Genomic DNA, 26,083 nt, shown 5'->3' with positions numbered 1-26,083 from the left:
TGGCTCTCACTCGACAGGCAGCTGCAGGGAGGGGGCTTCCAAGAAGGGGTCTGCTGGCTTGTGACCCATTTCCAGTGGGGCGGTTGCAGCCCCTTGGCCTGTTGTGGTGAAAACAGCACCTTTGTGGCACCTTACGGACAAACGGCAGAAGCTTCCGTGGACGTGATCTTGTCTTCCGGGTGCCACAAGGCTCTTCGTTATTTACTCGCTGCACTTTTAAACTGCCCAGTAACCGCATTTTTCTGGGCAGCGTACCGTACATTAAAAACACGAGATGCACCCAAGGAAACAACGAAACAGCACGTGATACAGTTAGGAGATAAGGTCACAGAACAGCAGGGCTGGAAGGGGCCCGCAAGGCCCTCGAGCCCGACCCCCTGCTCATGCAGGAATCCGAGTCAGAGCAGCCCTGGCAGGTGGCTGCCCAGCTCGTCTTGAGATGACGAGTTAACACGAATGATGATTAGTCTCTCTCCTCATACCGATGCGCGTAGATCCCGAGGGCGATACGACACAGCACGCGCACGCCGGGGCTGCGACGACTCCGGGAGCTTCCTGGCGGTCTGGGGAGGGCGCCGCTCTGCGCGCGCGTCTCTCTGCCGCAGCCTTCCCCGGGCCGGAAGTGGCTGTTTTCCTTGGGCGGAAGTGCCGTAAAGCGGCGCTGGCGGCGGAGAGCCCCGTGAAGCGCGGCGGGGCCGTGAAGCGCGGCGGCGGCGGCCGCAGGAGGCGACGGGCGGTTCGTTGGGCGATAAAATGGCAGCGCCGGGCCGGCCTGCAGGAGGCGACGCCGCCGCTGGAAGAAGCGGCGGGGCGGCGGCTGGAGCGGCCTCCGGAGGTAGCAGCGCCTGCGGCGAGGCCTGCGGGCGCCCGCTCCGCGGGGGCGGAGCAGGCGGGGCCCGGCCGCGTCCCCGGGCGGGGCCAGGCTGGCCTCCGGGGGGACAGGCCGCCGCCGCCTCTTCGGGCCGCCCCCGGCCCTCCAGAGGGCTCGGCCTGCAGCTCCCATCAGCCCCAGCCAGCGTAGCCCGCGGGCCGGGGGGGCGGGAGTCGCGGGCCGAGACCCCCTCGAGCTGCCCGCCCGGCCGCCCCTCGCAGGCCGCCTCGCCTGCCCGCCTTCCGACCGGGCGGCCCCGGCGGATGTGTTTGGACTCCAGCGCCCACTGTCCCCGGCCATGGGCCCTGGTGGATGGGCTGACGGGGCGCCAGGCCAGAGCATCGGGGGCTGGGCTGGGCTGCAGCCCTGGAAACAAGCCCGGCGAGGCGCCAGGGCGGGCCGCGGTGAAGGAATGAGGCCGACACGGCAGCCCGGGCGAGGAAGGGGCGGAGGAGGGGGCGGAAGATGCACCTCTTTCTCCGCCCCCCTCCCGGCAAAGTTGGGTCCCCCCCCCCTCCCGTGTCCGTGTATTTGCAGGCAGGCAAATGTGGGAGGTAGATCTATCTGGAGGGCGGATTGGTCTGCACATCACATCCACGTATAGAGGAGAGAGCGTGTGTGTATATGTCACACACGAACACACACACTCAGTGAGTGCTTGAGGCAATGTAGAAATTATGTGTGTGTGTGTGTGTGTGTGTGTCTGTTTTATTGTACGTCACCTCACGTGTTCGTTGGGTGGAGGGGAAATCCAAAACTATTCTAAACAGAGAGGGAGCATGCCCTGCACTTTTTTCTTCTGTTGTAAAAGATATCGAGAGAGAGATCAGTTTGTTCTGGATTCCAGAAGGATGCAATTAATCACTTTAACAATATTTTATCAGAGTGACTAACAAAGCAGAAACACTGAACTCCTAAAGCAAAACATTTTGGCTTCTGTGTTGTTCAGTTGCTCTGTTATGAATGTATCGGAGCAGCTGAAAAAGGCGGAAGCCAGAATGTTTTAAGATTTCAGTTTTTCTCTTTTGTTAGTCACTATGTGTGTGGGTGACTGAAGGCAAAAGGAGAAGGGGACGGCAAAGGATGAGATGGCTAGATAGCATCACTGATGCAATGAATATGGACTTGTCCGGGAGAGAGCGCAGGACAGTAAGTCCATGGGGTCACGAAGAGTCGGACACGACTGAATGACTGAACAACAAATGTGTGTGGGTGAATGTGTATTCATGTGCAAGATCCACATTGTGTGTGTAAAATCAAGGGAGCTGTACATTTGATACTGCCATAATAGTATTTCATTTTGGTATTTATACGATGTTCTTTATGCAGATAAACTCAAAATGGCTTGCATAATGAAGCCTGTAATTCTGTACACCCTTATCAGGGAGCAAGCGCCACTGAAAACAGTGGCACTTACTTCTGAGTAGACCTGGATAAGATTGTAGTGTAAAACAATTAAACATCACATAGCATACACAGATGTCTGATATTAAATCCTAAATAATCTATATGGCTATTTCAGTCCTGTCGCTTCTGTTGACTTATTTGCAAATTTACCATCGTTTTGGACTGGTGTGGCAACCATGCTAATGTAAATCCATTTGTGGGCCATCATCAGCTTGACAATAGAAAAAAACCTTCAACTATGAGGCGGCCCTTCTCCAGTTAGTTGCCTGGAGGCTATTTTTGCTCACTAGTGACAAATAGATGAGCAGACAAAGGGGACTGGGAGCTGGGAGATCTGGGTTCTAGTCCCCACTCGGCCATGGAAGCTCACTGGGTGACTTTGGGCCAGTCACAGACTCTCAGCCCAACCCACCTCACAGGGTTGTTGTTGTGAGGATAAAATGGAGAAGAGGAGGATAATGTAAGCCGCCTTGGGTTCCTTGCAAGAGGAAAAAAGGCGGGATATAAATGCAATAAATAAATAAATAAAACTGTTTTCCAGCCTGATCCATTTTCCCCAATACTGGAACTAAACAGATCTTTGGTGCAAGTCTGGAGAGTGTTGGAGGAAGAGAACTGAATGTCCACAGTGATTCATCCAACTTAAATTCTGTCTTTTGTTTTCCCACTCAGTCTGATAGCAGTTCTGCAGCGCCAATTCCTAGATACTCCTGGATCTACTCTGACAAAAGACAGGGACGGGAAAGGTGAGTGCCTTAAACATTCTTCGTATCTGCTTAAGAAAGTGGAGCAGTAAATAACCTTTGAGTGGATTGAATAAGCTCCTTGGTTGGGGAAGAATCCTCTGAGGGTTAGGGTGGGAAGGCCCACCTAATTGGTAAAATTTCTTTTAAGAGAAAGAAGCACTTCACAGATTTGGAGTTTTAGTCCCGGGACTAGATGTTTTGGTCCTGTGTTCACATCTTCTCTTGGAATGTAGGTAATGCCCTAATAGATGGTGTGGCTTTGATCCAGCAGGGACCAAGCCATGAATATTTGTGTGTGTGTGTGTGTGTGTGGAGGGGGAGCACTGGGGGCTGCAGAGGGTCTTGCTCATTGCTGCTGTTTCGCAGTTTGCTGGTTATTCTGCTGTGATAAAATCTTGCATGGGTGGTGATGACATTGTGTCAATAGTGAAGTGAAGCCTCCAGAAACAAATGGTTTTTGGTATCAGTCCTGTACTGAGCTTTATACACACACACACACACACACACACACACACACCAGATTTCTAGGTAATGCTGGACCTTCTGGCTGCATCTGTATTCCCATGCTGGATAAGATCACAGAATGGTTGTGGGGAAAAGGTGAACATGGGTGTTAAAGGATGGTCATCTTAGCGGCTGCTTGTCTACATCATGTAATCAAACATCTTTGGCCTGCGTGTATCTGTGTTTTCTGTGCCCAGGGTTACATTTACTGAGGATGGCATTCTGTTCTATATTGCTGCGGATTTTCTGTCTCTGTTACAGGCCCTCGGCTTTCAGTAAAGAGTGGCCTATAAATTGAACATGTGCCTCTTGATTCTGGTGTTGAGCATCTCTCCCCCTGCCCACCCCTCATGGCTCAGGCCAGGGCATGATGCTGATTCTGCCTGGGGCCTTATCACTGGAGTCAAACAGAGCTGTATCCCTGTTGCTGCAGGAGCTTCTGTTGCTCTCACTCTTGTGTAATACTTCTCCCTTTCCTCTTGTGAGCTGTGTCACTCAGCTCTCCTCTTGCTCCCGGAGTGCTTTTGTCTCTGGCTCTTTCAGCAGCCAAAAGCTGTTGGTGTACTGGTGACCTTGCACGACCCCCTCCTCCTCCTTCCCTCCCTCATCTGCTTCTGACCAGATCTGGGGCAGGGGCAGGATGCTTTATCACCATGGCTCGGTTGCCACAGAGTCCTCTAATCACTTCCTGGATGAGCTGTTGCTGGTCTCTTTATCTCTCTGTTTCTCCCCCCCCCCACCCCGTTCCTTCCAGGTTTTCTGCATGTCTGCCCTTCCTGACCCATCCCTTAAATGCTGCCCCCCTCCAGGGCTCGGGCTGCTTTCTAATCCCATCACCTCACAAACAAAAGAGGGAGGGGCAAAAGGTTGCTGCCACTTAAACTCATTTTTTCTTGTCATGTCTGCAAGATTCTAACTCCATCTTCTGATACTGTGACTTAGGGTTAGTTTGGCCAGAATGGATGGCTCTGTTGAATCTGCTGCTGAGTGGATGCCAAGCATGTGCTGCCTGGCTGCCAGACCGACAGGTTCAGGTTGGGGATGTGAGTCTCCTTGGAACCCAGTTAAAGGTGGGCTGGAATCTGTGAAGCCATCCACTGTAGAGCCTGCGCGCTTTCTGGAATAGTTTCTGCTTCTGGGGGTGAAAACTGGCTGCCGTGTTGTTTCCAGGTCCGATTCAAAGAGCAGGCGTCGGCCTCCAGAGCCCCAACTGGCTGAGGCCCCTGGTCTCTAAAGGGCCTCCAGTGCAGCTGTGGTCAACCGTGGCAGAGTCCCTGCTCTTGGCGCTCTTGCCTTTGGAAGCTGGGGAGGGGCGTGACTGGGGAGCGGGCCTTCTCTATGGTGGGGCCTGGAGGGCAGGTGCCTCCCCTTGTAGCACTTTGGCACCTGGGGAACGCGGGCAGGTGGAGCCGCCCGTTCTGCTGAAGCTGCTCCTCACCAGTGTGGGAGGCTTGAAGCGCCGTTTGTTTTTAATTCCAGGAGTTGTAAGCCATCTTGGGGACCATATGGCTGAACGTGGAGTACAGATATCCTAGATAACTGGAATGCTCAAGCAGAAAAATACAATGCAGAGCTCAGCCGTGCAGGCTTTGACGTAGGGGGCTGCCTTCCATGGAGCCAGACAGTTGGCCCAGCTGGCTCTGACGGAAGTCTCCATGTCTTCTGTCACCCACTGCCTGGCCCTTTCGCTGGAGGTGCTGCTGGAGGTTGGGCCAGGGGCGTTCTGCATGCAAAGCCCTGAGCAAGGGCCCTTCTCTAAAGGGGAAAGCGGCTTGTCAGGAGCAGCTTGCCTCCAGCAAGCAGGGAAGCTTTGGTAAAGTTAGCTTTCTTTTCTTGGGCCACATGTGGCTGACCTAGAGTTCTGTGTGGGCCGGCAGCCCATGTCAGACCTTGTCGTGGCCTGGTAACTCTTACAGATTTATTATTTGCAAGGCTGCAAAACCAAGGGAAGATGCTGGCGACTGGAAACACCCAAGCATAAGTGAATTCCCAGTGAGTGCAATGAATTGCACTTTAGGAACGAGGGCTGGGAAAACCAGGCCTTCATAGGGCACCATGGCACCACAACCCCCCCCCCCCCCCAAACACACTTAATTCCCTGTAGTCAGTGAGACGAGAAAGATGCTGGCAGCCAGGTGGCCCCATCCTATGCCTGCAGATCTTATTTTATCCAGTCCTGAAGTGCCATAGAGTGTGCCCCTGAAGTCCATGGAAATCTGCATCTGGGGAGGGGGACAGAATTAGGGGGGAGACCCAGCAAGCCCCTTCAGAATCCATTTTGAATGACTTCTTGTCCTTGCCAGTTGTCAGTTTTCCATATTACAGCTCCATGCCTGGCTCAGGAGGGCATCTTTACCTGGGAAATTCCTGTCTGCTCCTTTCTCAGCTGTATCTGGTTTATTTCCAGGCGGCTATTTGGGGAAGGGGGCTGATCACATGGGAGGGCATGAATCGCTGGAGGGGAGGAATTGGGAGCCCAGTGACCATGCCTGATTTGAGTTGTGCAAGCTGTCAGGCGTGCTTCCGAGCCCTGGCCTCTCCGCTTCCCCAATGCTGTGCTTTGCTGTACCCACAGAGCTCCCTTCTTGCACCCAAGGTTATGTCATTTGGACCCCCACGCCTTCCTCTGAACTGCCTCCTGCATTTCATCTACTCACCTAGTCTCTGCCCCAAGCAGCTCACATCTGAAGTGCATCTTAATCTCATTTCCACATTAAAACTCTTCACAACGGGGATGAATCAGTGAATTAATAGCCAATTTCTTTTGGCAATGAGACATGCAAGAGCCCTGCAGGAGCAGCAAATCCAGTTGCTGCTGCCTGTTCCTTATATTCTCTTCAGATCCAAATTGGTTTATTCAGTCCTTGCTTGGAACTATCCCGGCATGAGCAAAGTGGCTAATGGCTAAGCTGTTTTTCTCGCCTCCAGGGTGTCTAAGTTAATGGTGCCAGAGGAGGCGAGATCGATGGCCAGGCGAGCGGGGAGGCGAGCTGCTGGGGTCGGCTCTTGACAGCCAGCAGGCCTCTTTTTTTGGAAAAGAACCAGAAATATTTATTTGCTTATTTTAATGGTTCTCTTACTTAGTTTGCGAGTTTATGAGCTGCTCTTGGCATGGTTAGAAGGCGACAACGGTAAAGTAAAATTCAGCTGTAAAGCAATATAAGGCACAGAGCCAGCAGCGTCACCGTTGCATAAAGCAGGTAGAATCATAGAATAGTAGGGTTGAAAGGAGCCTACAGGACCATCGAGTCCAACCCTCTGCTCAATGCAGGAATCCAAGTCAGAGCATCCCTGACAGGTGGCTATCCAGCCTCATCTTGAAAGCCTCCAGTGTGGGAGAGCCCACCACCTCCCCAGGTAATTGGTTCCATTGTCATATTGCTCTCACAGACAGGAAGTTTTCCCTGATGTTCAGCCGGAATCTGGCTGCCTGGAACTTGAGCCCATGATTCTGTGTCCTGCACTCTGGGGTGATGGAGAAGAGATCCTGGCCTTCCTCTCTGGGACAGCCTTTCAAGTACTTGAAGAGCGCTATCATATCTCCCCTCAGTCTTCTCTTCTCAAGGCTGCCCAGTTTTTTCAGTCTCTCCTCATAGGGTTTCGTTTCCAGTCCCCTGATCATCTTGGTTGCCCTCCTCTGAACCCTCTCCAGTTTGTCTGCATCCTTCTTAAAGTGTGGCGCACAGAACTGGACACAGTACTCCAGATGAGGCCGAACCAGTGCTGAGTAGAGGGGAACTAGTATTTCCCAGGATTTGGAAGCTATGCTTCTGTTAATGCTGCCCAAAATCGTATTTGCCTTTTTTGCAGCTGCATCCCATTGTTGGCTCATATTCAGCTTGTGATCGACAACAATTCCAAGGTCCTTGTATTGTTGAGCCACATATCCCCCATCTTGTAGCTATGCGTTTGGTTTCTTTTTCCTAGGTGTAGAACTTGGCATTTATCCCTGTTAAATTTCATTCTGGTGTCTGCCCAGCGTTCAGCCCATCAAGAGGACTTTGAATTTTGTTTCTCTCTTCAAGGGTATTAGCTATCCCGCCCAATTTTGTGTCACCTGCAGATTTGATCAGCATTCCCTGCGCCTCCTCCTCCAAGTCATTAATAAAAATGTGGAAGAGCACTGGGCCCAGGACTGAGCCCTGCACTACTCCGCTCGTTACCTCTCCCTAATTTGAGAAGATCCCATTGATAAGCACTCTTTGAGTCCGATTCTGTAGCCAACTGTGGATCCACCGGATCGTTGTTTCATCTAGCCCACTTTGAGGTAGTTTGCTCATCAGGATTTCATGGGGCACTTTGTTGAAAGCTTTGCTGAAGTCGAGGTATATGATGTCCACAGCATTCCCATAGTCCACAAGGGAGGTTACTTGATCCAAAAATGAGATCAGATTCATCTGGCAGGACTTGTTCTTGACAAATCCATGTTGGCTTCGAGTAATCACGGCATTGTTTTCAAGGTGCTTCCAGATGGATTGCTTTACCATCTGCTCCAGAATTTCCCAGGGATTGATGTCAGACTGGTCTGTAGTTCCCAGGTTCCTCCTTTTTGAAGATAGGGGCAATATTAGCCCTCCTCCAGTCATCTGGCACTTCCGCCATCCTCCATGATTTCTCAAAGAGAATAGACAGCGGTTCTGAGAGTTCTTCTGCCAGTTCCTTTATGACTCTAGGATGCAGTTCATCTGGCCCTGGAGATTTGAACTCATCAAAGTCATTAGGTGTTCCTTGACCATATGCCTATCTATCTCAAGCTGCAGTCCTGCCCCTTCAGCCTGCACTTCACCTTTGCCAGGGGTGTCATAGACCCTCTTTTGGGAGAAGACTGAGCCAAAGTAGGCGTTGCGCACCTCTGCCTTTTCCTTGTCATCTGTAGGTAGGCAATAGGTCAGTCAGAATCGGCACGTATGGGCAGGGGAGCCAAGTCTTCCCCTGGCCTTAGACATCAGAGGTGGTGCCAAGTGAGCTTCCTTGGGGAGGGTACTGCAAGGCACCGCTGCGGAGAAGCGCCCCCCCCCCCCCGCTCTCCAGACAGCCTAACCTCAGGTGACGGTGGGTCTCGGGCGGGGCCTGTGTGTGTGTCTCCTTGTGCTGCCCCGGCCGTGGGCGTTGGACTCTTAGGTTAGAGGTGCCAAGACAGTGATACCTCAGACTCAAAGGTTTGCTTACAAGGAGCACTTTATTGGGTAACTTACAGCACACAGGCGTACCCAGTGGTTGGATCAGACAGCTGTTCTGAGCCCCGAGCCCCTGGGCACAACGGGTCTTCTCCACTACAGGGTAGCAGTAAGCAGCGTAACAGCAGCAGGCGCCCCCAGCATTCAAGCTGGTTCTCAGCACAGCCACCTGCAGCTTTAAGGTAAACGAACTCTGCTTCTCAGGCACATCAGTGATAAGACGTTCTCCTCGTGTCCGGCTTGCGGGCATCCCGTGGGGGCAGCTGGTTGGCCACTGTGCGAACAGAAGGCTGGACTAGAGAGGTGCCCTCAGGTCCGATCCAGCCTCAGTGCTCCTCTTGTGTTCTTAGAATGTTTCATGTTAATATTTTGAATGTTTTCACCTCTGTCTGAATCAAGTGAGAAGTCTGGGGTGGGGGAGGGGAGGGTCTGTTTCTGCTTTCCAAATCGGTGCTCACCTTATCTGCAGAGGCCCCCGAGAAGAAGGGAGTGGCCTGTCCATTTGTGAAAGGGTGCCGGTGGGCATGGTGGAGGGAGAGAGGGCTGTGGGACTGGCAGTAGGAAAAAAAGGCAAGAGCAGCAGGCCTGAGTTTCTGCTGTGGAAAGCAGCCGCTCTGCACCACTCTCCAAACAGGTGGCAACCGGTGCTCTCTGTGGGGCCGGCGCATACTTTGCAGGGGGGTCCTTGGGGGGCGGGGGAGAGCTGAGCTGTTGCGACTCATCTGATCTGCTGCTGTTTGGGAAGTGCTGGTTGTGGGGCAGCACAGCCCGGCGGGGCAGCACGCGTCCTCCCTGGCTGTGCTTGCCCACAAGTGCTGTCCAGGCACGGTGGCTCTTGCCTGTCATCCTGGCTCCTTGGGAGGCCGAGGCTGGAGGGTCCCTTGAGCTCGGGAGCTCTGGGCTGTGCTGAGCAGGGGCCTGCTGAGGCCAGCGTCAGTAGGGGCTCCTGGGAACTGGGCCCCCAGGCTGCATGAGGAGGGGTGACGGCAGCGCGGGCCAAAGCTCCTGTGCCAGGGCTTGTGAGGGCGGCTCTCGTGCTGATGCAGCGGCAGCATGAGAGGCGCAGGATGCAACTCGGGGAGCTGGGGCATCTCTGGGCTGCCCTCCCAGGACCCCCTCCCAGGACCCCCTCCCAGGACCCCCTCCCAGGACCCCCTCCCAGGACCCCCTCCCAGGACCCCCTCCCAGGACCCCCTCCCAGGACCCCCTCCCAGGCCCTTTCTGCGCAGTCCTCTCGGCCAGGTTGTGAGCCAGGTCACAGAATTTCAGGTTGCGACCCTGCAGGCACTCGCTGGGGAGCAGGCCCTGTGGAACATAGCCAGGCTTCCTTGTCACGGAGCAGGCTGTGTGCTGATGGAGCTGCCAGCTGATGCGATTTCAGTGTGCAATCAGAGCTGGGTGTGAATGCCGCTGGGATTGGAAGTCATAGAATCATAGAATAGTAGGGTTGGAAGGGGCCTACAAGGCCATCGAGTCCAACCCCCTGCTCAATGCAGGAATCCAAGTCAGAGCATCCCTGACAAATGGCTGTCCAGCCTCGTCTTGAAGGCCTCCAGTGTGGGAGAGCCCACCACCTCCCCAGGTAATTGGTTCCATTGTCGTATTGCTCTTACAGTCAGGAAGTTTTTCCTGATGTTCAGCTGGAATCTGGCTTCCTGTCACTTGAGCCCATTATTCCGTGTCCTGCACTCTGGGATGATCAAGAAGAGATCCTGGCCTTCTTCTCTGTGACAACCTTTCAAGTACTTGAAGAGCGCTATCATATCTCCCCTCAGTCTTCTCTTCTCAAGGCTAAACATGCCCAGTTCTTTCAGTCCCTCTTCATAGGGCTTTGTTTCCAGTCCCCTGATCATCTTGGTTGCCCTCGTCTGAACCCTCTCCAGTTTGTCTGCATCCTTCTTAAAGGGCGGTGCCCAGAACTGGACACAGTACTCCAGATGAGGCCTAACCAGTGCTGAGTAGAGGGAAACTAGTACTTCCCGGAATTTGGAAGCAATGCTTCTATGAATGCAGCCCCAAAGTCAAGAGACATTTGGAAGAGCCGTGCCACAAATGCTGCCGGTCTGCGAAAGCACGTGTGCCCACCCCCACCCCTCTGCATTCTTACTCTCTTGTTCTTAGGTGGGGCGCATGTTTGTGTTGCTGCCGTGAGACATTCCTCTCCCATGTGAGAGGAAAGGGTTAGGACGGAGTGCCTCTTCTAAGTTAGCACCTGCCTCCTGCGGCTTTTGTAATTACTAGCATTGGAAGCAACACCACTGTCTAGATAGGGCAACTTCCTCATTTATTAAAGGGTTTGGAATGGATGGATTGCAATGTTGCTGCCCTATCTGAATAGCTGCTATGCTGAGAGAGCAACCCTTCTCCAGAGCAGGGAGGAATAGATCCCTGTGTTCCAGCTGTGCACTCTCACTGGTCCTTGCTGCCTTGCTACACCAAGCTCCAGGGCACTCTGCTTCCTGCCCATCTGTGCCTGGCAGAGAGAATTGTCCTGCTGTTGTGTGTTGGTCTGGGGGCAGCCCAGCTGGGATGAAGGCTGTGAGCAAAAGGTGCCCTGACTTTGCGCATGGGAGCCTGTCCCCTTTCAGCTCCCCTCAGCCGCTGATCCACTTGTTCACTCAACCGGCGTTTGACCTGAATTTGAGATCTGCTGTTCCAGCCGACCTGGTGGTGTGACCAGGCCTTCGAGCCCAGCTCGGCACGCATCTGGGAAGGAGCCCCAGGGGCTGCTGGCACACATCTGCTTTTGGCAACAGCCTTGCCGGTTAAATCCACGGAGGTCCTGGCCTGTGGATGTTTGTAAGCACGCACACATGGCTGCCCATTTTGGCTTGAACGTGTGACCTTGATTGTGTGACCTAAGTTGGCGCATTCTCAATGGTGTTGGACTGCTGTGGAGCATTGAGACTCCGGGGGGGATGGTGAGAAAAGCTCTCTCTTTTTTTCCTTTCTCGCTTTTTCTCCTCATTTTCGCTTTCCACATGTGGGATGCAGCAGGGCCCATAGCTGGGGGCATCTCAGCCACTGTGTCTCAGAGGAAGCAGCCCTTCCTGAGGCAGCTGCAGGGCGGATGCGTGTCGTGCTGCAGCAAAGCAGGAAGGCGGCATTGCTCATTTGGGGCTGTCCCGTGTGAAGGGCGGCCGAGATGCATGCTGGCCTGGCAGCGCGAGTGGCGCCTGGGAGCAGGCGGGGTGCGGGTGGCAGCAGCATCGTCACAGACAGGGGCTTCGCAGTGGCCAGAGCTGCGGGTGCTGTGAGGCTGCCGCTGTTCTGAGACGGCTGTGGGTCAGCGGGTGAGGCCAGCCCGGTCCTTGGTGCAGGGCTTGCCCACGGGCCCAGGACTGGCCTCTGTGGGTGTGGCTGCTCTGCAGACTTCTGCCATGTCTGGGAGGGAGTTGATACATATGGACCCTGGCAGAGGAAGAGGCCCTGGAGCGGGTCTCCTGCCTGCCTGCCCCTAAGCTTAAAAGCCCCAAACCCTTTTGTGGGAAGTAGAAGCTATCTGTTGACTCCTGCCTTCTGCTTCCTCTTCATTAACCCATTAATAAGAGGCCTGCTCTGTCATCCCATGATGCTTAAGTTTTTTCAGCCCCCTCGGGGCGTCTGTGGAACAGACTTGGGCTTCCCTCTGTGGAAGCCCAAGTGTATAATGTCTCCAAGATTACCCCAGTCGTAAGTTGATGTTCAACAGATTCTAAAAGGTTGGTGAGGCAGGACTTCCCTTTGCAGAAGCCACGCAGATTCTTCTTCTCAGCCAGGCTTGTTCTGCTATAGTAGGGGTGGGAGCTTGTGGCCCTCCAAGCATGGCCAGTGGTCAGGGATCGTGGGAGTTGTAGTCTTAACGGCGCGAGGGCACCAGGTTCCCCAACCCTATTCTATACCTTTAAAGCCAGAATTACTAAGGATCCCACCAATTTACTTGTGGCAGAAGTCAGACTAAGAGATGTGTTGCTTCCTGGGTCCCTTCTTTAGAAAACGATGTTAACTTGTATACCCACCAATCCTGTGGCAAGAGGTCTGGTTTTAATGAGCCTCTTTTTTTTTTGTTAAACCATCAGTGGTTCTTTTAGGAATTCTCAGGCTAATATTATCTGCCCCTAGTGGCTTGTTAATGTGTGATTTGTCAGAAGCTCTGGAACTTCCATCTGTTGGCAGGGTGAGGGCCTCTGGGTGACCAGCACCCTGTCTGCGAGCAGCACTTATTCCAGTTAGAGTTCTTTAGCGGACTCTGCTCTCTCCATTTGGGAGAGCCTGCTACAGGTTCTTTGTGAACGTGAAGGCTTCCTTCTGCCCAGGGCTCAGGTAGCAGAAACAGCCCCTGCCTGGGAATCTTACTGGATAGGAAGGCATGGGCAATGCTGTGCAAAGGAAGGCTTTTGAGGGAGGCACAAGAAGGGAATTGCTTATTTTTTCTTTAAAAAAATAATAATAAAGAACATTGATTGAGCTGCTAGGAAGGGATTTCTCCGTTGGTTCACTGCATTTTCTCCCCGCCCCGCCTTGTCTGCTTCTGCTTGCCGCCTCCTCCCTTGGCGCACTGTGGGCGCCTTTTCTCCGCACAACGGGTCATGGCTTTACAGGTTGTTCCTCAGGGGCTTATGTTCATTCAGTCTTTTTAGAAAGTCACGGCCTTTATTTCACAGGGTAGAAAGCTGCAAGCGGTAGAGAACATTCCACTTCTGAAGCATCCAGGGCAGGAGAGCCACGTGCCCATAGAAACCTGAAATGGATTTGCTCAGCTGCTGTTGACTGGCTTCTTTTTTTCTCTTTAAAAAATCTCTCAGGGTGAATTCACGGGAAAACAAGATGTCAGACACGGGGAGTAGCACAGATGGGAAAACAGATATACCTAATGGTAAGAGGAGTAAAAGCAATTCAACCCTCTCTCTGAGATGTGCTGCGGCTGTTGTTGTCTGGTCTTCGGATGTTTGGATGCCCTGAATCGGAGCGGGGCCCTTTGGAGTGGGTTCTGAACCGGGAGGCTTTCTGGGGCAGCTTCGCAGGAAATGGGTTTTGCTGTTCTGGGGCTTGGCTAGGTCCGAATGGCAGCATGAGCTCCATGCTCACAAGCAGGTGGGGTTCAGCCCTTCTCCTGCACAAGCACTCCTCAGCCCTGTGCCATGCAAGAGGGCTTGGGCAGGAGAAGGCCTCCCAGGGGTTTGTGGCAGCTCATGTTGTTCAGGGAGCTCTCGACTGTGACAGCTTGCCCGGAGAGGCTTGGCCTTGTGTCTCCTGTTGTTCAGGACACAGTGCTGCAGAGAGAAATAGGAGCTGCAGAGCCAGGCCAGAGAGCTCATCTGGACTCTGTGCACCCCTCCACCCCGCACAACGGCCAGGCCTGGCTTCAGCTGCCTTGGGGCAGGTGCGGGTGCTCGAAACCACAGGACCGCGCCGGTCCGAAGCCTGAGTCTGCGGAGGAGTCCTCTTGACCTCTCCCTGCAGCCGCACAGCCTGGGCACTGCAGCAGGGCAGTGGAATGGAGCCAGGTGCGGCCCCGTGGTCTTTGTGCACAGTCAGTGAGTCTCCGTTGCTTGCAAGCCCCGCAACGGATCTGGAGAACAGTGGGGCTGGCATAGTCCACTTGGCGGCCAAGGCCAAGCCCACAGTCCCACATGCTGTGGGTCCTCCCCTGTGCACCTGGCGGGGGGCCGACAGTCTCTGTGCGGTGGCGGTGGCTGTGCTGCCCTGTCATGGCGGGGTTTGCTCTTCAGCATGACAGGTCCAGCCCCTGGCCTGCCAGGCCTCAGACGGGGCAGTTTGCCCCCAGATCCCAGCTCGACGGCAGAGGGTCCCATCCTGCACCCCTGCGCAGAGTGCCAGCTGGCGCTACCTCATGCACCCTTTGCTGCCTTCCCCGGATGTCATGGAGCTCCAGCAGATCCGTGGGCTGCTCTTTTTCTTGTACTGTTGCGCATCAGCCCGCACGGAACTCTCCTGGTCACACTTTTGTGCCGGACAGATTGAACCTGGTGCTGTGACACAGGCCTGAGGGCAGGGTTTGTTCGGTGGGGAAATGGCATGGGCAGCAGCTCGGTGAGTCCAGTGGGGGAGGAGGACCAGGCAAGGCCAGTCTAGCTGGCTTAGACAGGTGCCTGAGTGCAGCGGAATCCTGGTCGGCACCCTTGACTTTCCCACTCCATGGTTTTGTGTGCGCTGGTCCTGGCCCCTCAGGCAGCCAGGATGCGAGCAGCTGAGGCCTGCCCGTGCACACTGCCTGTGTCCCCAACTCCTCTTCTGTGTTTTGGGGTACCAAAGCGAAGCAAGCAGGAGGAGCGTGCTCGATGCTGAGCTTTGTGTCGGATTCCTAGCCCGCTGTTCCTCGCAAGGGGCCAGGGCAACGAAAGAGCTGGCAAGGGCAGGCGGCTGGCGACAGATGCGCTCCGCTGGCGCTTGAGGGAGCCTGGGCGGATACCCTTCTGGGCCTTGAGCGGCCCCTGGCTCTGGGCTCACAGGCTGGTGTGTCTGGAGAAGGCGGGTCGGCGAGGAACGGGCTCCTCGGCCGCCCACCGGGGTCCCACCAGGTGTTGCTTGCCTTGCGCAGGAAGCTTGTCAAGCAGCCCGGAGGAGATGTCTGGCACCACAGAGGGGCGGGAGACGTCTTCCGGGGTGGAGGTGGAAGCGTCGGACCTGAGCCTGAGCCTCACTGGGGACGAGGTGGGGCCCAACCGGACCTACACCGAGAGCTCTGCAGAAGAGAAGGACTCGGACAGCATGGACGATACGGGCCACTACTCCATCAATGAGCTGAACCGGACCTACGACCGCTCCCACTCGGAGGAGGAGGAGGAGGAGCAGCTGGAAGCCGAGGCCCAGCGCTCCCGCCGGCGGGCCCAGCGCAAGCGCCCCAACCGGGACCGGGACTCCTCGGACGACGAGCGGGCGCTGGAGGACTGGGTGGCCTCGGAGACGACGGCGCTGCCGCGACCCCGCTGGCGCGCCCTCCAGGCACTGCGGGAGAGGGCACTGGGCTGCAGTGCCCGCTTCGCCTACGAGGCCTGCGGCGCCCGTGTCTTCGTGCAGCGCTTCTGCCTCCAGTATGGCCTGGAGGGCCACAGCGGCTGCGTCAACACCTTGCACTTTAACCAGCGTGGCACGTGGCTGGCCAGTGGCAGCGACGACCTGAAGGTGGTGGTGTGGGACTGGGTGCGCCAGCAGCCTGTGCTGGAGTTCGAGAGCGGCCACAAGAGCAACGTCTTCCAGGTGAGGGGGGCTGCGGGCCTCCTATCTCCCTTTGGCTGGCAGGGGGGTGGGGGCTCTTTGGCCAGCACCAAGCCCTTCGGTTGTGCCAGGAGACATCATGGGGGGCCGCCTCGCCACCTCTCCTGTCTCCTCTTTGGGCCAGGGGCTGGGGCCACGGAGCATTGCATGGGTGTGGGCCGGCCTTGTCCTCACCCTGCGGTGGGAGGGTGGGTGGAGGCACTCGTCCCCACCCTCATCCCCACCCTGGGCCAGGTGGCTGAACCACTCTTGGCTGCCTTTCTCCTGTCCCGCAGGCCAAGTTCCTCCCAAACAGCGGCGACTCAACCCTCGCTATGTGTGCGCGGGATGGCCAGGTCCGGGTAGCGGAGCTCTCCGCCACCCAGTGCTGCAAGACCACCAAGCGTGTGGCCCAGCACAAGGGCGCCTCGCACAAGGTGAGGGGGCTGTGCATGGGGGGAGGTGGGGGCTGCAGAGAGCAAGAGAAACCCTGAGCCTGGGCGTGTTGTGGGGAGGGGGGGACCCAAAGCAGTCACTAGGCGCTCGTGATCCACCTGGGTGCAGACAGCCGTTCTTGAACTGGACAGCAGCATATGGCACGTCATTCTTTTTTTAACGATGGCCTGAACTTGGAGATGAGCCCCAGTGGCACCAGTAGGGCTTCCTTCTGAGTAAATGTGATTTCCCATGGAATTCGATCTGGAGGCTGCCCAGTCAGAAAGCTTGGGAGTGAGTCTGCATCCCCCAACGCAGCCACTGGGTCACATCTGTGTTCTGGACTTTGGAGAACCCAGCACAGCTCACCCTGCCAGCGTTCAGTCATCGCCCCCAAATCCCCCCTTCCCTGGGAGAGGCCTCAGGGCTGAGGCGCTTTGGGCAGGGGCATGCTCCCCCATCACGTGAAGTCTCCTGGAGGGAAGTCAGGCTGTGGCTTTGTGTCAGGGCCAGATCCCTGCCTGCACCTCTGGGCTGGGTGAGGGAAGGATCCCGCTTGGGGAGCCGGGGCTGCCTGTTTCTGCTAACCGCCATGAAGTGAGGTGGACCCAGCGGGCTCTGAGGCTTCAGCAGAGCTCTCTGGACTGTCTGCCAGAAGGCGGTTTCTGCCAGCCCCAGGCAAAGGGGCCTCTGCCCTTGCCCTGTCAGCCTGCTTTTGGCTGGAAGTGGCTAGAGGCTTCCTGGCTTCTGGTTTGGGGGGACAGGCTGGGCAGGGGCTGCGGGGCTCCCTCCAGCAACACGTGGAGTTTCTGCCAAGGCGTGCCCTTGCGAGGCGGGAAGCCTCCCCCGTGACTCCGCACGATTCTCTCTTCCAGCTGGCCCTCGAGCCAGACTCTCCCTGCACTTTCCTCTCAGCTGGCGAGGATGCCGTGGTCTTCACCATCGACTTGCGACAAGACCGGCCGGCTTCGTAAGTGTGGCTGTTGTAGTTGCTGAGGATTCGTATTCTCTCTGTCTCATTGCTCCACGGCTGCTCTGTCCCCTGGGCTGGTCCCGGCCTTGGGCCTCCCAGGCAGGCTGCTGCAGTCACTGCCATGCCTGGTTCTCAGCTTGCTCGGTGTTGTGACCTCTTCGGTCCTCTCCAAAACAAGCTGACTACAGGAGGAGGAAGAGGAGGCCACAGCTTTCAGATCTCTTCCCGGTCAGTTTTCTGGAACAAGGCAGGAACCGTGGTGTTTGCCCCTCTCTAGTAAAGATGGGAACTTGGCTGGTTTCTTTCCACAAATGGTCTCCCGGATGGGTCTCTTCTCTTCCCTTTTTCTGGCCATCCCGGAGTAGCTCAGGTGTGACTCCTCCAGTGAGAAACCGAAGCCAAATCCTCCTGGCCAAATTTCTCTTACGTTTCCAGAGCTCACGAAGACTGAGGTGCCTGAAGGGCTGCTCTTCCCGGGGTGGCTTTGGGCTCAGCTGCTAGGCTCCTGGAGCCCTGGGGCAAGTGGGGCTTCCTTGCAGATGCCGCTTGAGGCTCCTCCATAGCTGAGGAAAGTGATGCAGCTCCTTGAAGTGCTGCTTGCAGAATCTGCGCCCTCAAAGGCTGTGCCTGAGGCTATGGCTTCTGCCACGGAGCAGTGGGGTGGCTGGAGGCAGGGCCCCAGGAGTTTGGGACTGGAGTCTGATGGGGCTGGCTGTATTTCTCCAGCCATGCGGAGTGATCTCCAGGGGGAGGTTAGTCAGGGGAGGCACTTTCTGCTTGGCTGCTGTTGCGAATTCACTCTCTCCTCGGCACACTCTTCTCTCTCCTTCTCCTTGCTTTTCATTTCTAGGAAGCTGGTTGTGACAAAAGAGAAGGAGAAGAAAGTTGGCCTCTACACAATCTACGTGAACCCGGCCAACACCCACCAGTTTGCTGTGGGGGGCAGAGATGAGTATGTCAGGTGAGCTGCAGAAGCACGTGGCCGGGAAGGCTCTGGAAGAGCCCTGCCTACCGGGGGCGGGCAGGTTGGCACCCCCCCAGAGCGCCTGTGGGTTACTGAGCCTCCTCAGATCTTTCACCCAGGATGTGCTGTGTGAGTGAAGGATGACGAGGGGCTGGCTGGGGAATTGGCACCCTCTGGCCACAGCGTCTCGCTGGTTGAGACCTGGGGCGGGGGGAGCAGGGGAGGGAGGGAAGTGCTTCATGGCCAACAGGAGCTGCCTGCAGCATGCCAGAGGCAGCGGCTGCTGGATCCAGCGAAAGACTCTCCCCGTGGCTGGGTGGCTCTCAGATGGGAGCGAAGCACTCGGCCTGGGCTGTTTCCAGCTTGCTGGCCTGTCCTGGCCATCTGGTGGGGCGCTGCCTCGGCCCGCTTGCCACATGCTCTGCGCAAGTCGAGCAAGGCTTTGGTCCTTCTTGAGCAGCCCGGTGGAGAGGGCAGGCCAGAGGTCTGCTGGAGCACGTGCCCTGCAGCTGAGGGCGGGCTTTCCCGTTCTCCTTTGGCCTGCGTAGTTGTTGTTGCTGCCTGGTGCTGCTGAAGCCTTGGCCGCAAATGCAGGCCTGGGAACCCAGAAGAGTAGGCAAGTGAGACTCCTGTGCTCACGTGTCTTCTTCAACATGGCTGCCCTGCCTTTTCAGACTCATGGATGGGGACGGAGCAAAGAGCCTGGCAGGGCTCAGAGGCACTCCTTCTCTTTTCTCCCCCCCCCTTTTCTGATTTCACCACGCATCAACCAGTGAACCCGTCTCTGCAGCCTGAAGGGCTAGAAACTTGCCGTCCATGAGAACGCGTGTGCGCGTGCACTGTGCTTCTTGGGCAACAGCGTTGGGGAGATAGGAGCCACTTGCCCCGTGCTGTCTGCCCTCAAGGTCTCCGTGGCAAGCGCAGCTGATCGGCCTTCAAGCAGGAGACACAGAGGGGTTCTCGTGTGTGTCCATGCCCCCCCACCCCGCTTCTTGTTGGCTGAAGTGGCTTCCTTGGTTTCCAGCTGCCCGAGGCTGGGGCTGCACCTTGCCCTGCTCCTCTGGCCGAAAGCCTCTGTCCAAAGGGCGGACTGGAGAGCCTCTCTCTTCAAGGAGCTCCGCTGGCTTCCAGTTTGTTTTCTGCCCTCAGTTCCAAAGTGCTCGTGATGCTCTTGGCCGGCCACCAAGGCCTGGGACCTGGTGGCTGGAAGGAGCATCTCCTCCTGAGTTCCCTCCCACAGCTGGCCCTGTGGTCTGGTCTTGAGAGACCTGTGTGGTGGGGGTGAAGTCCAGAGCTTTCCAGGCTGTGGCACACGGTCCGGAAGCCCCTCCTCCCCAAGAAAGCCTGCCTGTGGCTTCCGGCGAACTGGCCCAGCCCCGCCTGTTTGGGAGACCTCTGGCCTTCTGCTGGTGCATTTCATTCTGCAGTCTGTGTGGCAGCTGTTAAGATGTTTCATGTGACTTGACTGGGCTTTATGGGGCGTTTCTTACTTATCTTGTTAAAAGCTGAAGCTGCACCTTCCTCCCAATGAAGATTTCTTACATTCTAGGTGGGGAACCATCAGGCTGCTAGCCAGAAGCGGCCCACTGAATCTCCCCGTCTGGCCTGTGGACTCTCCTCCCCCTTCCCCCCACACTGCAGCTAGGCCTGGAAAAAGCCTCCCCTTGGCCTCACTGGAAATCTTTTTCCTGGCCTAGCTGCAACTTAACCCTTTCCTCCACCCCCAATTCTTCAGTTAGGCTTGGGAAAAGTATCATGTGGGAGTGTGCGTGTGTGTGTGTGGGGGGGTCTCGGTGGAGGTGGTGGGCTCCACCCACATCTTGCAGGAGGCCTTGCCAACTTGTGGCACATGGTCCCCAGAAGGCTACCTGGAAGGCAATGTGGCCCTTGGGCTGAAATGGTTCTCCCCTGATACCTCCCACTGTGACCCACCTTGGGAAGGAAGCGTTACAGAGAAATGAGGCTGCCTTTTGCATAGTTTGACCAGCTTCCTGGAGCACCAAACATCCCGCCCTTTCTTGGTCTCTGCCCAGGATCTATGATCAGCGGAAGATTGATGAGAACGAGAACAACGGGGTGCTGAAGAAGTTCTGCCCCCACCACCTGGTAAGGAGCTGTTTCTGTTCTGCCTGGGACTTGGTCCTCCCCCACCCCTCCCAGTGCTGGGGATAAATCCTGGTTGCACAGAGGGCCTGGATATTCCATGTGGCCCCCCGGGGGCTGGCTCACACCTTGTCACAGAAGGTCCCTGAAATTCTTTCCCCCACCCCTCCCGGTCAGAGAGCACGTGCAGCATCCTTCATTGGCGTAGGGTGGGCTGTGAAATCTCCCTTGCTTCAAAAGGGTCTTCAGGGGGCTGTGTGAGGGTGTGGAACTGGCCTGTGCCCAAGCAGGAGGGGCAGAAAAGTGCTGTCACCGTCCTCCCCCCAGTGAGCCTGTGGCTCAGGGCTGGTCACCCCCTTTGCACACCAAAGGGTCCAGGCAGCTCAAGAGGAGAACGGAGGTCTCTGAAACAGCCAGGCCGAGAGGGACTCTTCTTTGCCTGGAGAAGGCCCCGTTGCCAGTCGGCCCAGGGCTGGGGACAAGACGGTGTTCGGGGCTCCCAGTTCTCCAGCATTTGTCCTCCTGCGCTAGTCCCGTGGCAAGTTTCTAGGGTTGCCTTGGCTTCTCAGAACAGTTGAGAGGAGAAGGGCGATGGTAACGGATGGTTGCTGGCTGGGAAGAGCAGGGCCTCTGGCAAATTCACTCTGGTTCTTTTGGAGCCTGGGAGTCCTGCAATCCTGGCTGTTGGCCTTCCCTATTGGGCAAAGCCCCCATGGGTGCCAGGAGGCAAGGAAGGTTCTCCCCGAGGGTGCAGTGGGTGGGAGGGGCCGTGCAGGGCCCTCTTGCAGGGTGGCGAAGCAGGGACCCCCATGTGCTGCTATGGAAACCCTCCTTGCGGTCGCTGCCCGTGTCCTGCGTGCGTCCAGCCTCTCTGCGGTGCCCTCGCTGCTTGTCTGCCCGGTGGGCCCGAGGACCTTTTGAGAGACGCTGGCTGGACCTGAGCCCTGCCCCTGGTTGCTCCTAGGTGAACAGTGAGTCGAAAGCCAACATCACTTGCCTGGTCTACAGCCACAACGGGTCAGGTACGTGGCTTGGCGCTCTGAGTGGGGCTGGCTCCCAAGCCTGGGCCCCTCCTCCACCCGCCGCCCTGGCTGCATGCCAGGGCGGCCAAGAGCTGCCTTGCCTTGCGCCGCCTCCACGTGTGGACAGCACAGGGTCGTCGGTGTGGTGGGCCGCTCTCTCCAGACTTGCAGGCTTGAGCTGGCCCAGGGTGCTCTTCGGTTCTGTCTGCCGCACTTTTCCAGCATTCTCTACCCCTTGCCAAAAATAATGCATCCTGCAGAGGTTAGTGGGAATAAGCAAAGAATTCTGTAAAGCTCTTCCAGATGGGCTTGGTTTCCATTTACTCCAGATGCAAAGCTGTTGGGACCACAAGGAATCTGGGCCTGCCTCTCCGCTCCCCCCCAACTTGAGGCCCTGTGTGTGTGCTGTGGACACTGGCCTTCTCCAAGCTGGTGCCCTCCAGACTTCAACTCCCATCAGCCCCAGCCAGCATGGCCAACAGCTGGGAGTTGTAGTCCCTAGACCTCTGGAGGGCCCAGGTTGGGGAAGGCCAAACCAGCTCTGCCTCTTCAGCTCCTTCTGCCTGTCGGCATTCCTGGATGGATTGAGCCTTCCTCCTGAAGAGCAAGGGACCCCTGGGGAGTCTCCTCGGGGGGCCCTGAGTGCCAGTTTATGCGAGGCGGGGGGCTGGCCGGCCGTGTCCTGGGCTGCACTAATGCTCTTGGGTGTGTGTTGCAGAACTCCTGGCCAGCTACAATGATGAGGATATCTATCTCTTTAACGCATCCCACAGCGATGGCGCAGAATACATCAAGAGATACAAGGGGCACCGCAACAACGCCACAGGTGTCTGTCCCCCTCCCCTTCCCTGCAGCATGGGGCTTGCCCTGGCCCACAGGAGGAGGGGGCTGGCCCAGTGCCGGTCCCCGCGCCCTGCTCTTCCCCCCACCTCCGGGCAGCAGCGCGTGCCCTTCTGGAGGTTTCGGCACCAGGGCGGGCGCCTGGCCAGGCTCCAGGAGCTGCTCTTTGGCTGAAGCAGTTTCTGGGACGGTGCTGTCGGAATCGCCCCTGGGCCAGCATTCCCTGGAGCTGCTTGTTGAGGGCCCCTCCCAGACTTCGGGCTGTGGGCATGTCCGCATCACGTGTTGCCGTGCAGATGGGTGCCCCGTGGTCTCCCGGGCGGTGTTCAGGAGTGGGCAGCTCACCCGTCCCATCAGACTTGCTCAGGGCGGGGGGCAGCACTGGTCTGTCCCCTTAAATTTGATAGATGCTTCTCCACGAGCCTTCAGTGGTTACAATTTTTTAAAAGGGCGTGATAAAAGGCAGCGGATCGAAAAAGTAACGTACAATGGCGGTTAAAAGATTAGGACTAATTTTCCCTCCCCAGATCCTTGCCTCGATGAAGTTGATTTTCCCAGACTCCCAAAAGATAAAGCGGGTGCAGTGCAAAGATCTTTGGGGGCAATTCCTGGGCTGGGGCCACCCTGAGGCAGTCCTAGCTCCCCCCCCCGCCTCTTCCTTAAGCGGAGGCTCCAGGCAGACCCCGGTGCATGTCGCAACGAGGCCGGGTGTCCCAGCTCCAAGGGCTGGCTGTGTGCAGAGGGGCGGGAAGGGAAGCAAGGCCTGCCCCCAGTCGCCACTCGCTGATGCAGAGGGAGGTCCTCTGTGCCCGTTTGTGATGCTCCACACCACTTTTTCAGTGCGCAGAATATTAGGCGATCTTGAGGTAGGCTGAGCACAACAGAGGACTGCAAAGCAGAGTGGCACTTCCATGCCGGCTCTTGGCACCCCGCCCCAGTTGTGTGTGTGCGTGCATGCATGCATGCCCGCCTGCCCGCCCCTTCACCTGCCCGCCCCTTCACCTGCCCCGGTGCCCCTTCAGCCTCTTGAGCTGTGGCCCTCTGAGGGCCCTCTGGAACTGGCCCTTGGCAGGGGGTGCCTGGCTAGGCTGGTGCAAGGGCTCAAGCGCTGTCCTGGCCCGACCTGAACAGACTTCGTTTGCTTCCAGTGAAGGGAGTCAACTTTTACGGGCCCAAGAGTGAGTTTGTGGTGAGTGGCAGCGACTGCGGACACATCTTCCTGTGGGAGAAATCGTCCTGCCAAGTTGTGCAGTTCATGGACGGTGACAAAGGCGGCGTGGTGAGCAGGCTTTCGGGGTTGGGGGGGCTCCTTGGCAAACTGCGGCGGGGGGGCCCTGTCTAGAGCAGATTGGCAGGTGCCATTCGAACTTTTCCCATGGGGGGGAGGTGAGCTGACTTGCCATGGCTGTTGTGCTCCCGGAGGGGGGTCCGGCATCCCCCTCCCTCCCCGTCTGGTAGCCCCTGACCAAATCTGCCCCTCCTCGTGGTCCCCAGAGAGCCGTTCCCCTCGGGCATGTGTGGCCTTGGCAACAGCTGAGGCACGGTTGGCCCCCTCTGTGGGGAGCCCTTGCTCTGCCCTGCTGCCTTCCTGCCTTGGCTGTAGCTGAGTGGGGGGGCAGTGGGCTTCTCCCCTGCAAGTGCCCTGAGAGCCTCTCTCGCTGCTGCAGGTGAACTGCTTGGAGCCACACCCTCATCTCCCTCTCCTGGCCACCAGCGGCCTGGACCATGACGTCAAGATCTGGGCCCCCACTGCAGAGACCCCCACTCAGCTTGCGGGCTTGAAGGAGGTGAGGAGCAGGATTCAGGGCATGGGGACATGGGGGCCCGACGGGCCAAGCCCTCCCCCCGCCCGCAGTCCCGTGTTGCGCGCACGCCCCCCCGGGCTGTGTGAACCGTCCCGCGGTGGCTGCTGTCCTGACTTCTGGCAGCAGAGCACGGGCGCCTCCTGTGGCAGGGCTGGGCTTGACCCGCTCGCTGCTCTCTTCCGCTGCTGCCGCCTCCTCCAGGTGATCAAGAAGAACAAGCGGGAGCGGGACGAGGACAGCCTGCACCACACCGACATGTACGAGAGCCACCTGCTCTGGATCCTGATGCACCACTTCCGGCAGAGGCGGCACCGCCGGGTACGCCGTTTCGGGCAGGTCCCTCTGCAGGGAGCAGCTCGCCGGGCCTGGCCGGAGGGGCTGTCCGCGGGGCGGGACGGTGGTGTCTGAGAGCGTGTTTTGGCAGCACAGGAACCGGAGGCTCCCTGGGCCGGTTGAGCGGGCCCTCTGGAGGTGGTCTGATGAAGGCTCCCAGGATCCCTGACCGCTGGCCATCCTGGTTGGGGCTGACAGGAGCTGAAGTCCAGCAGCCTCTGGAGGGCCACCGATCCCCCCACCCCTGGTGTAGGAGTAGCCCAGTTCCCCCGGGAAGAAGATCCCTGCTGGCTCACTGGGCCGCGCACAGGCCGGGCGCCTCTCTGTCCCAAGGGAGGCGGCACTTGGGTCCCCGGGCCCCCCGCTCCCCCTCTGCCCTTCTTCCAGCACCAGCCCCGCATCCTGTGGCGCTGCTCCCTAGAGGAATCCATCTCTCTTCCCTCCCATCCACTCCTGGAGGTTGTTTTTTTTTTTTTTTAATTCTGGCTGACAGGAAATGCAGCGACTGCTTCTGCAGTCTCCTCTCCCCATCTTGCATCTGATCCCTGTGGTTGCTGCTCTTTTTCCGCAGCGCCGAAGAGATCCAGGCACAGGAGCGACAGACAGCGACTCGGACGACTCCCCCAGCTCCTCTGACACATCGGACGAAGATGAGGAGGGCCCGGATCGGGTGCAGTGCATGCCTTCTTGAGAGCCCCGGGAGGTCCAGGGAAAGGTGGGGGGCAGGGCGGGGGGGTGCAGACTTGAAGCCACAAAGCCTGCCACTTTTAACTAACACCCATTTTTTCTGCTTTTTATTGAACCACCAAGGACCCCCCTCGCCTCTCCCCAGCCCTTGCTAGCCGTCGCTTGCCTGGGCGACCGGCTTGGCCTAATTGCACTTGGACTTTCCTGCTAGCAGCCGGCAGCGGAAGGGGGAGCCAGGGCATGGGGGGAGCGCCCGGCTGCGTCGATCTGCAGGGCCTCCGCCTGCTCTCCTGGGGGCGGGGTGGGGCACCTTCCCCCCTCCCCACCAGGGCTTCCCAGAGGCTCAGGCGGCTGGGGTGCCGCGGCTGCACGTCCCCTGTGAAGCTTCTTTTGAGTGGGTTGAGTTAGTTTTTTTCTCCCTTTCCTTGAGATGTTGGTGTGAGCCCCAGAGGGCATCTTGGAGGTTTTGTGCTTTCCTCCCCCGCTCCCCCAAGGAGCACTGCTGCATGCTGCTTCCGGGATGAGCGAACTTGGACTCTGCTTTTTTAATTAGATTTGGGGGGTGGTTTCGTTCCCCTGCTGTTTGTTTTTTTGTGTTTTTTTTCTTCAGCAGTTCTAGGCACAAAGAACCTCCCTTTGCCATCTAGAATGCCCCTTTGCTGAGCTTCTTGGAGCGAAAAGTTTAAAGAGTTTAAATGCGGAGGAACTGATGGCCCCTTCCGACCTTTAACTAAAGTGGGGGCTTGATGGCACCCCGAGGAAGGGGCTTTAGGATCCCATCCTTTGCCAGAAGGTTCTTCATTCTTTCCTTTCTCTTAAGAATAATCTATTGTTTTTGAAGATAACTTTTCCCCTTATTGCTGTTTAGAGGCCTAATTTTATATGTATTAAACAAGACAAGAACCAAATTAAACTTGGATGTTATCAAGTTAAAATTATTGTAAAAGTTTAAATATATATATTATATAAATGCAATAAAAGAATTGAGAGACAGAGAGGCCCAATGGTATGTGAAACGG

At 57.0% G+C, this 26,083-nt stretch overlaps 1 protein-coding gene across 3 annotated transcripts; it reads left to right on the top strand.

Moving 5' to 3' along the window:
- Positions 1-637: 637 nt before the first annotated feature.
- Positions 638-26,057, top strand: DCAF8 (DDB1 and CUL4 associated factor 8). Of its 3 annotated transcripts, none has more exons than XM_084823536.1 (14): positions 638-835; positions 2,951-3,024; positions 13,490-13,560; positions 15,247-15,905; positions 16,199-16,339; positions 17,213-17,307; positions 18,161-18,271; positions 20,308-20,380; positions 21,342-21,399; positions 22,118-22,225; positions 23,388-23,518; positions 23,907-24,026; positions 24,246-24,362; positions 24,949-26,057. In XM_084823536.1, exons 3-14 carry the CDS (start codon positions 13,512-13,514, stop codon positions 25,066-25,068), a joined length of 1,782 nt encoding a protein of 593 aa, XP_084679662.1. In that variant the 5' UTR covers positions 638-835; positions 2,951-3,024; positions 13,490-13,511; the 3' UTR covers positions 25,069-26,057. The 3 variants fall into 3 exon arrangements, with proteins under 3 accessions (XP_084679662.1, XP_084679661.1, XP_084679663.1); XM_084823535.1 differs by having other exon boundaries at positions 638-838; XM_084823537.1 differs by lacking the exon at positions 638-835 and adding an exon at positions 1,296-1,521.
- Positions 26,058-26,083: the final 26 nt, after the last annotated feature.

The sequence above is a fragment of the Heloderma suspectum genome, chromosome 17 (assembly GCF_057233095.1).
Source record: "Heloderma suspectum isolate Gila_16-S chromosome 17, 16-S_ref, whole genome shotgun sequence".
NCBI lineage: Eukaryota > Metazoa > Chordata > Lepidosauria > Squamata > Helodermatidae > Heloderma > Heloderma suspectum.
Note: the sequence above shows the minus strand (reverse complement) of the source record. Positions and strands in the feature narration are given on the sequence as shown.